Source organism: Hyaena hyaena, unplaced genomic scaffold (genome assembly GCF_003009895.1).
Source record: "Hyaena hyaena isolate Hyena2069 unplaced genomic scaffold, ASM300989v1 scaffold_364, whole genome shotgun sequence".
Lineage (NCBI taxonomy): Eukaryota > Metazoa > Chordata > Mammalia > Carnivora > Hyaenidae > Hyaena > Hyaena hyaena.
The window spans coordinates 1,769,533-1,780,924 of NW_024080996.1; the positions used below are offsets into that span (position 1 = coordinate 1,769,533).

Below are 11,392 nucleotides of genomic sequence, written 5' to 3' on the forward strand. Positions count from 1 at the left end.
CACAGATTTGGATTTAAGGAAGGAAATAAAGAGAAGAAATATATACATGAAGTAGAAATTGAAAAGTTAAAGTTTAAAGGGACCATAGAAAAATTTTTTCCAACCCATCAACTATGAAGATGAGAACTGAGGCCAAGCAAGCTAATTTGATTTGCCTGAGGCCACATGATACGGGACACAGGACCACACCCTCTTGAATGTTTTCTCTAATCTATATTTAGTAAGATCGTAGAAAAACCGGAAAGAGATCTTCAAAGATTCTACGTTTTCTTTGTTTCTTCCCCTTCCAGTTGACATGGCTATGAGAAATCAGACTACCTTGACTGAATTCACATTGGTCTCCTTTCCTGTCATCCAGGAGATTCAGGTCTTGCTGTTTGTCATTCTCCTGCTGGTTTATATGCTCACTATAACGGGAAACATTATCATCATTTCCTTAATATGGACCGATAATCGTCTCCAGACACCAATGTATTTCTTTCTTAGTAATTTGTCATTTTTGGACATCTTGTTCACAACTACTATTGCCCCAAAGTTGCTAGCCTGTCTCTTAGAAAAGAAGAAAACCATATCTTTTGCTGGCTGCATCACTCAAGTTTATTTCTACTTCTTTCTGGGGACAGTGGAGTTTCTCCTCCTAGCGGTGATGTCCTTTGACCGCTACGTGGCCATCTGTAACCCCCTGCGCTATACCATCATCATGAACAGTAGGGTCTGTCTCCTACTGGTTCTGGGGTGCTGGGTGGGAGCCTTCCTCTCAGTGCTGTGCCCAACGATTGTGGTGTCCAGACTGCCCTTCTGTTTTAGAGAAATCAGTCATTTCTTCTGTGACATTGCACCTATAATACAGGTGGCCTGAATAGAAACACAATTAATTGAGATGATAAACTTCCTCTTATCTTCAATAGTAATCCTGAAATCACTGGTACTCACCAAAAAGTCCTACACCTACATCATCTCTACCATCTTGCGCATCCCCTCAGCCCAAGGACGTCAGAAGGCCTTTTCCACCTGTGTTTCTCACATCACAGTCGTCTCCATTGCCTACGGCAGCTCCATCTTCACGTATGTGAGGCCCGACCAGAGCCATTCACTGGATTTTGATAAAGTGACGGCTGTCCTCACTACAATGGTGACCCCTCTCCTGAACCCCTTCATTTATAGCTTGAGGAATGAAAAGGTAAAGGAAGTCTTGAAAGAGTCAGTTAGCAGGATAGTTCCACCACATTCCAAGGGAACATAATACTAAGCAATTTCAGGACATATAAGCTATGCTTTCTCTCTATGGCACCTTGTGCTTTATGAAGAGTGACGCCAAAGTGTGACTGAAGACTCAGAACTTGTCAGCAGGATGGATAAGCATCATACATCATCAATAGTGAAGTATAGACAACCAGGAGAAAAAAGGAATTCTATGTCTGTTCAGTCCTTGAAACATTTTTCATATAGTAACATAGGATCATGGAAACTCTCCAGACCCTGAGTCACAAGAGCTAATGTCTAATATTTGTTTAGGCACTAACTTAAATGGACTTGGGAACTTAGTTACTTAGTTACAGGATTTCTCCAAGATTCCACTTGCCCATCTGCAAAGTGGTGGCAGGAATGTCTGCTCTGATTATTTTCCAGGGCACTTGTGGCTATAAAATGAGATCATTTGTATAAAAATAATATTGTCATCACACAGAGATATTGGTAAGGTGGAAAGTGAGACATTTTCACCAGGCTCTGAGATGCTTCTCCTTTGATGATCTTGACTAGATTAAGAGGCACAATTTAAAAAAAAAATTTTTTTAATGTTTTATTTATTTCTGAGAGAGAGAGAAAAAGAGACAGAGCATGACCCGGGGAGGGTCAGAGAGAGAGGGAGACACAGAATCTGAAACAGGCTCCAAGCTCTGAGCTGGCAGACAGCACAGAGCCTGATGTGAGGCTGGAACCCACAAACCGTGAGATCACAACCTGAGCTGAAGTTAGACGCTTAACCAGATGAGCCATCCAGGCACCCCAAGAAGCAAGATTTTTAATTCTCTTAGTCAATATAGAAGAAAAAATTTAAAAGACTGACAAATGCAAAGACTCTCAAATGCTGCTCTAGGAAGAAGGTCTGTCCTGCATACAAGTTAGGTATGTGCCTGCTGTGGCATTGGGAGCTTCAAGTTATCTTTATTTTTACCTGATTCCATTAAACATTTTCTTTGAGTTACAAACTTTTTCTTGTGCTGACTCTAAGTTCACCAAGCACCTTTGTACTTATTTTTGCCTTTCCCATATAGCTTGCCTACTTGGAGAAAATATTTTGGTCAAAGCAAAGGTTGCCTAGCCATGACATACTGTCTTTGTTGTTGAAAATTAATTACTATTATATTTTTGATTAATGTGAATCTGATCTCAGATTCATTGTGATGATACATAGAAATGTGCTGAATTTATCAATATAATATGACCCTACAAGGTACATAGCTAGAAGGTAGAATCACCTTTTATTTGTTATTTTATTTATTTATTTATAATAAATAAATGCAGGGCTCTATGCTACCACCTTGGGATCATGACCTGAGACGAAATCAGAAGTTGGATGCATAACTGACTGAGCCACCCAGATGCCCATAAGTTATTATCATTTCTATAACAATGTGCATAGTGTTGTTCTTCAAACTTTTATATTCTGCTGGGTCTTCACTGGTGAGAAAGGGCAACTGGACACTGCACAGTGTAGCCAAGAAGAGGTGGGAAGGAGAGGATTATTAGGAACCAAGATTATAAAGAGGGAAGTAACCATGGAAATTCAGATCTTGTTGTCTGAGAGAAAAAGAAAGCCTGATTTACATCAAAGGGGGATGAGGTGTTCAACAATGAACTATAATCTTAAGAAACAAAGCAGGATTACTACCAAAATTCAAACAGGAAGAGAGAAAATCTGAATAGACACATAATTAGAGAAGAAATTGAATCAGTTATCAAAAATTTCCCAACACATAAGAGCCCTGGGCCAGATGGCTTCCCTGGAGAATTCTACCAGACATTTAAATCAGAGTTAATACCCATTCTTCTCAGGCTATTCCAAAAAAATAGAAATTGAAGGAAAACTTCTGGACTCATTCTACAAAGCCAGCATCACCTTGATTCCCAAACCAGATAGAGACCTAGCAAAAAAAAAAAGAGAACTACAGGCCAATATCCTTGATGAATACGGATGCAAAAATCCTCAACAAGATACTTCCAAATCGAATTCAACAGCATATAAAAAGAGTTATCTACCATGATCAAGTGGGATTCATCCTTAGGTTACAGGACTGGTTCAATATTCACAAATCAATTGTATATTATTTGTACATCATACAGCAATTAAAATATGCACGTAGACATAAAACCTATGCAATAATCTCTGTAAAGCATCTTAAAGCATTTTTTCAATTTTATTTTATTTCATTTTATTTTTGTTGTATGATATTTATTTATTTAAATATAACTTTTTGTCAAAATTGGCTAACATAGAGTGTGTAAAGTGTGTTCTTGGTTTTGGGGGTCAATTCCCCTAGTTCATCACCCTTAACACTTATTTTAATACATTATGATCATTTCAGAAAAAAAATGTGTTTTAAGTTTTCCAAGTCTTTAGTTCCCTGAGACTTTAAAGCAGCTCTGTAAATTTCACTTTAAATAAATAAAATAAACAAACATGGATTCTCCCAGGAGACCTTAACTTTATAACTGATTAGTTACTTCAATTCTAATGTTCTGCCATTGCAATAATAATAATTAACCTTTTTTTATGCTATAATCCCAGGTGCCATTGCAAACCAAATCTCTGAAGGTAACACAAAATCTCATTAACTATCAAAGTTCATATTTAATAGAGGCAGAGTACTGTTATTTTCTGGAGAGAGGAAATAAAGGCGGTTACATTTAAAATCAAGTCACAATATACCTGATGAATGAACAGGGATGACCTGATAAATGGGGACAGTTTAGAGAGATGTTTCAGTGAAAGCAAATATGAGTTCTTGTAACATTCAGGGCCGTTCGGGTAGAATGAGTTGCCTCAAGAAACAGTGAGTTTAGCATCCCTGGACAGTACCTGGGTGGAGACACTGCAGAATATTTGAGGGCCAGACTGACTCATCTGCCTATGAAGTTCTCTTTTGGTCTAATGTCCTGTGGCTTGAATAATGCCAAGTTTCCAGGTTCATCCACAGAAGAAAGAGAAATTCACCAACTAGAGAGGAAATTACATTCCTGCAACTAAAAACAAACAAACAAACAAACAAAAGCCCAAACAAACAAAAAACCCCTGAAATTTGAGAAGCTCTTGGTCACTTTTGCCAGAGATCAAAATAGAAGTCAGGGGACCTGTTGGTGATTCAGGGTGTGACTTCCCCATTTGTCACCAAACCTCACTCTTCCATTCTTCTGGACAAAAATGTGCTCCAGGATACACATTACTTGAAAGTCAGGGGAATATCTGAGATTAAGATACACTGGACATGCAACACGAAAAGATGATAACACTAAGGACCTCTGCTTAGTGTATGTCGACACTTAACTTTTCTGTGGAAATGCGAAAAGAGAACTGAGAAAAATCCACAGAGGTTATTAAAAAGGATGGCTTTTCATTCAGAGGAAGGCAGATGGAACACTTCAGCAAAAACTGAATAACCATTTGGTGTGGTTTTCAAAGGGCGATTACATACCACGTGGGGAAAAGGCTCAGACTAAGCCTGAGATATACTCAGATTTCAAAACTGAAGCAATAACAGAATTTAAAGAAAAATAGATAGAATGCAGTAGGAAAAACATACCCAAATTTCGAGTTTCTTGGCATACTTGAATGGAGAAAATACCAACTGTGCTACAATCAGCATGATGTAAGTATACTGTAATATGCAATTATCCATAATTATATGTTAAGCAGTTTGAGTCTCTCTTTATTTGTTTATATGTATATTTGATGAATTAAAGTGTAATTACTGCTTTCCCAAAACGTAGGCTGTCGGCAGATGTCAAGTATTAGAGCTTTACCATAAGTCTGTAGATGAAAGTTTTTAATGTACTTCAGTTACAATTAAACTTTGTCACATTTTACTGACAGCAGCGAAGATCCCAAATTATCTCTAATCCCCACCTCCTGCCACATCCTAGTCCTTTTCTGTTTCTACTTCCTCAACCCTATGTTCTTAACAGGTACATACTGAACATCAACTACATATACATTGCTGTGCTAGATGCTAGCTGAGGACCTGAACCTGCCATGTTCTAACAAGTCATTATCCTCACGTTAGAGATGAGACAGTAAGCACAGGATGCTTAGGGCTCATTAAAGACCCAAAGCTACAAGTGGCCACATGAGAAAAAAAACACAGGCTCTCTGATTGAAAATCTGCCATGACTTTTCCAATAGTCCACATTTATCTCATTAAATCTGACATCTTGAAATGTGCAAACATGCAATTCAAACCCATTTTTTAAGGATCCACAAATGGTAATGAGGAACACTACTCCCCCCCCCCCCCCCCCCCCCCCCCCCCCCCATCCAATGAAAGCTTTAACCTGGCAAAGTTGTCATTAAATTGTTAAACACAGATGGTCTAAGCCAGAACCATTCCCCCTTACACCAGATGGGCTCTGGAGGGTGCAGAGGTCATCTAGAGAAGACCAACACAAAGCCAAGTTATTTCCCACTATCATGAAGTTAAGAGACTCCCCAAAGGAGAGAAATGCTACATCTTTAGTTCATCTCAGAGAAGTTTATTGGACTTCAGCAGAACAGAAAGCTCTCCATGCCCATTTTTTCTATTCCTATGTGACCCAATGACAACCACGACAAAGAGCAACTCTATTTGTGTTCAACCATCCCAGATTCTTGTTATTAAAAACTGGCACAGTGCTTTGGAAGATCCTGAACTGTTTAACTCTTATATTACCAGAGGGGAATCAAGCTCCTATCAGGCTCATCAAAGACTCCAGAGGCAAGAAGGAAAACGATTACATTACAGAGGTTGTGAAACAGTTGTCTAGACAAATGGAAAGAACAATGGAATAGATGAGAGGCAGCTCCATAAGAATCCACATCAGTCTGTCTTAACACCCACTAGTCTCTGGAGTTGTCAGCAAGGAAGGTGAGAAGGGGGAAATGAAAGGGAAATTCAAAGCATTTTTACTTGTCCACATATCATGCTCTATTATGCTTTAGTATTAGACCACAGTAATATCAACACGTGTCCACCCTGCTATGGTTTTGCCTTTTTGTCCAGTAGGAATCAGTCTGGAAATTTATTATGTGGGGGGAGGAATCAATATTTTAGTATTAGTGGTGGAAGCATATGTACTGGTACCAAGACCCTATTTCAATAGATCAGACCCGTTAAGGTCTTTGATTACTTAAAAGCAGTTTATTTTTGGAATAAATGAATGCTGAATACAAATAATGAACAACTATAGGGACCAGAAAAGTCACAGCAAACTTTTCAAATGGAAATCAATTCAAAAAAAAAGTCTTTAAGGCAAAATAATCCTAGGAATTATTCTTCAGAGAGAGAGAGAGAGCCTGAGGAAAACGAACTTCTTTCAAGAGGAACACAGTAGGTTCCAAACCTAAAAACAACCTAGCTCAGGTTCATAAATTTGTCATTTTAACCAATTTAATTGTGACACAAAACTAAAGGATTAGCTACAAAATAAATTCAGCTTCACTGAATTATAGAGACATGCAATGGATGTTCACATTCCAAGATGAGCATTTCAAACACCATCACCTGCAAGTACTTTCTTTCACTACTATTAACAAGCCGATGTTCAAATTGCTGAAAAGAATACAAGGTATAAGGGACTTATTAAAGAGAACCCATAAGCATTCCTAGTTGGAGAATGGAAGGGAAAAGCTTTGTTACTCTTCTGGATCCTGACATATACATGACATTGCAAGCAACAAAGAGGAAATACACTAATCATTTTCCCAGTAGACGGTTTTCAAATGTTCGAAATAGGTTATGCAAATGATGAACCATACATCATGCACCTACTTGCTCTGGACACTGTAGACATCAAAGACTTTAATCAGTATAAGAAATAAAAACAAAGGAAACCTATGTGGCCTTATGGAGATCAATTATTATCCCATCAGAATAGCTCGGGGACAACCAGATATCACCTTGAGACCCATACAACACCAGTCACAAATGTGAGGTGAGACAAATACAGGTTCCCTTTCATTGGACTCTCTTGGTCAGTTTCTTAGTTTCTGCTCTTTTATGTAGATGATACCTGAAGGGTTGAGATGACTTGGAGAAAAGTAACTCAACTTTTATTAATATTCCCTTTTACCATTTTGCAAATGGATTTAGGAGATTCTCAGTTAAGGATTCTGTCTTCTCAGGCACAGAACTTACCTAGGAAAATAGTAGATCAGGAAGAATGAAAGAGAGAAGAGAAGGAGCATTGAGTCAAAGAGATCACCATCATAAAGACTAGAGCTTAATGAGACCATGGAGAAAATTTCAATCAATCAAAAATGTTAAATATGACAATACCGAGGTTGGAAGAAGTCATGTAACTTATCCAAGGTCCTACATTTTTTAGAGCGAGTGGAAGGATGAAAACACTCTTGACTCTTCATTCACTCGCTTTTACTACTTGGGGCGCCTGGGTGGCTCTGTCGGTTAAGAGTCTGACTTTGTCTCAAGTCATGATCTCATGGTTCGGCTTTGTGCTGACAGATAGCTCAGAGCCTGGAGCCTGTTTTGGATTCTGTGTCTCCCTTTCTCTCTGACCTTTCCCTGCTCACGCTGTCAATCTCTCTCTCTCAGAAATAAATAAAACATAAAAACGAGCTTTTACTGCTTTAAATGTATTACTGATAAGAGGATTGAAAACTCATTTAAGCTGATTTTCATCTCTATAATTTTTTTTTCAGAGACGTGCTGCCCACTAGGTATTGCATGCAATGGATGTGCAAAATCAGAGCACAGTGACTGAATTTACCCTGACCGCCTTCCCTGTTATCCGGAAGCTTCAAATCTCCCTCTTTGTGGTCCTCTTGTTTACTTACATGCTAACTCTCACAGGAAATATTGTCATCATTTCCCTAATATGGGCTGATAATCGCCTCCAAACCCCGATGTACTTCTTCCTCAGTAATTTGTCATTTTTGGACATTTTATACACTACCTCAGTCACCCCAAAACTGTTAGCTTGTCTCCTAGAGGACAGGAAGACCATATCTTTTGCTGGTTGCATGATTCAAACATACTTCTTCTTTTTCTTGGGGACAGTGGAGTTTATCCTCCTAGCGGTGATGTCCTTTGACCGCTACGTGGCCATCTGTAACCCCCTGCGCTATACCATCATCATGAACAGTAGGGTCTGTCTCCTACTGGTTCTGGGGTGCTGGGTGGGAGCCTTCCTCTCAGTGCTGTGCCCAATTATTGTGGTTTCCAGACTGCCCTACTGTTATAAAGAAATCAGTCATTTCTTCTGTGACATTGCTCCTCTGCTACAGGTGGCCTGCATAGACACTCATTTCATTGAGATGATAAACTTCCTCTTATCTTCTTTTGTCCTCCTGACCTCCCTGGTACTCACCATTGTGTCCTACACCTACATCATCTCTACCATCTTGCGCATCCCCTCAGCCCAAGGACGTCAGAAGGCCTTTTCCACCTGTGCTTCTCACATCACAGTCGTCTCCATTGCCTACGGGAGCAACATCTTCATGTATGTGAGGCCCAGCCAGAGCCATTCACTGGATTTTGACAAAGTGACTGCTGTCATGACCATAATGGTGACCCCTCTCCTGAACCCTTTCATTTATAGTCTGAGGAATGAAAAGGTGAAAGAAGTTTTGAGAGAAGCAATCAACAAAATCATGGTCTTATTATGCAAGAGAATATGAAAGTTTGTTTGCTAGAATGGCTTTTTTTTCAACCCTTGGACTGTGTGTGGAGAGAAGCATGGTTGAAGACCAGAAAATCACAGATTCATGGGAAGATATAAAAAGACTTCATGCCACATCAGATACAAAGTATTGTAGTCACATGCAGAGCAGAAAATTCAAGGATAGAGAAAATAATATTCTTGAAACCTTTGAAAATACTATGTTTGAATCCTTTCTGGCCAATTCACACACAAAATATCATGAATTAATGAAAAATACTTCTGTCAAAAATTTGAAATTTAAGCCTGGCTCTATTATATATTTTATCCCATGATACTTAGTCTATTTGAACCTTAGCTTTGTCATCTTTAAAGTAGGAAATATTTTATGCTTTTCTTGTCTCTTTTTTTTTTTTTTTTTTTAACGCTAGGCTTAACCAAGATAGTCTAAGAAATGCAACCACAGATAAACATAAATCATTGTTCCCTCTCGGTATTAGAGACGATGCAAGAGGATTGGCTTCATCCATCGTATAGAAAATTATAGTAGAGGGCGCATGTGTGACTTCGTCGGTTGAGCGTCCAACTTTCACCTAGGTCATGGTCTCGCGGTTCGTGGGTTCGAGCCCCACGTCGGGCTCTGTGCTGACTGCCAGCTCAGAGCCTGGAGCCTGTTTCAGTCTGTGACTCCCTCTCTCTCTGACCCTCCCCTGCTCACGCTGTCTCTCTCTCTCTCTCCTAGAAATAAATAAAACATTAAAAAAAAGAAAAAAAGAAAATTATAGTAGCAATGATAATAATATTAATAATAATACTACAAAAATAAGGAAGAGCTGAAACATATCCCAGGATTTGTATAGTGAACCTAAATATGAACTTATATATCGATACACAGGGAATTTGTAAGAATATGTATTATAACTCCTCTGAGTTCAAAATCCAAATTCCTGGAAAGAGGAGGCAATTGGTCCAATTGAAGTGAGATGTCCTCTCCTGATTCACATCTTTGTACAAGGAAAAATTGGCAAGGGATTGCATTGCCCTCTGTCTTCACCATCACTGAACGGGTGCTATGGGACAAGTACTCTGAAAGATGATATAAATATAAGCGTCTGTAAGATCAAAATAGGATTATGACTGGAGTGGCCATTAACCTTCTAGCTGCATGAACAGTGACTGACACTTTAAGAGTTGGCATGACTCTATCTTAGAAAAACAGGTAGAGAAAGTGCTACCTTAAGAATGGTTTCAGGGGCACCTGGGTGGCTCAGTCGGTTAAGTGTCCGACTTCAGCTCCGGTCATGATCTCATGGTTCGTGGGTTCAAGCCCCACGTCGGGCTCTGTGCTGACAGCCAGCTCAGAGCCTGGAGGCTGTTTTGGATTCTTTGTCTCCCTCTCTATCTGACCCTTCCCTGCTCATGATGTCTCTCTCTCTCTCCCTTTCTCTCTTTCTCTCTCTCCGTCTCTCTCAGAAATAAAACATTAAAAATTTAAAAAAAAGAATGGATTCAGAATATCATAAAGGAACACCATCCATCCTAAGATATTGCAGGAAACAAATGTTCAAAGATCAAAAGAAACTAGAACAATATCACCAGAAACGAAGCAGTCATATAGGACCTGCTCTGCACTCACTTTCAGACACTAAATAAAATAGGATTTGGAAAGTTAGTATATTAGCTTTCTATCACTGCCATAATAAAGTTACACAGCTTAACACAACCCAAATGTATCATCTGACTGTTCTGTAGGTCACAAGTTCAATACAAGCCTCCCCAGGCCAAATTCAGCAGGCTGCATTCCTTTCTAGGGGCTCTAGGGGAAAATCTATTTCCTATTCATGTGAGTTGTTGACAGAATTCCCTTCCTTGAAGTCATGGGACCAAGTCCTGTTTTCTTGCTGGCTATCAACCCAGGGCCAGTTCCAGTTTCTAGAAGATGCTGCAGTTCTTGGCTCATGGCCTCCCTTCCTCCATCTTCAAAGCCAACAACAGCAGGACATGTCTCTCTCAAGTTTCAAATGTCTCCTTTTTCCATCTCCCCTATGACCTGGCTGACAAAGGTTTACACTTTGAAGGACTCATTTGGCTGGAGTGGGCCCACCCTCGTATCCAGGATGATATCACCAACTCAAGGTCCTTTTCCTGAATTACATTTGCAATGTCCTTTCTTCCCAGTAAAGTAACAGATTCGCAGATTCTGGGGATGAAAACAGGAGTATGTTTAGGTGCCATTATTCTGCTTGCCAGCGCCGCGTTGTTAGTGGTGATGATCCAAGAAAGGATGAATAAAGATCAGAGCACAGAAGGATTTTTTTAAAGCCAATATTAAATCCTGAACTGTCTCTATTGCCATCACTTAAAACAAAAAAATATTTATAAACCCCAAATAATGACGGGCTAGAAAAAATCAGCAAAATATCTGGACAATGCATATTTAAAATTAACCATGCTTGTTTTTCTTTAAGTTATTGTTAGGTAAAGATGAACATAGCTGCCCCTTTGTGCTGTTTTGCTGTTT

General features: G+C 39.3%; 2 protein-coding genes across 2 annotated transcripts; both read left to right on the forward strand.

The window, feature by feature from the left end:
* Positions 1-295: 295 nt before the first annotated feature.
* On the forward strand, positions 296-1,243 carry LOC120243963 (olfactory receptor 6M1-like). Its single transcript, XM_039250221.1, is given in 1 exon segment — positions 296-1,243. A coding segment is annotated over 1 exon segment (948 nt).
* Positions 1,244-7,920: 6,677 nt separating this feature from the next.
* Positions 7,921-8,890, forward strand: LOC120243980 (olfactory receptor 6M1-like). The gene has a single exon (XM_039250237.1). It carries the CDS (start codon positions 7,943-7,945, stop codon positions 8,888-8,890), a length of 948 nt encoding a protein of 315 aa, XP_039106168.1. The 5' UTR covers positions 7,921-7,942.
* The last annotated feature ends 2,502 nt before the right edge of the window (positions 8,891-11,392 follow it).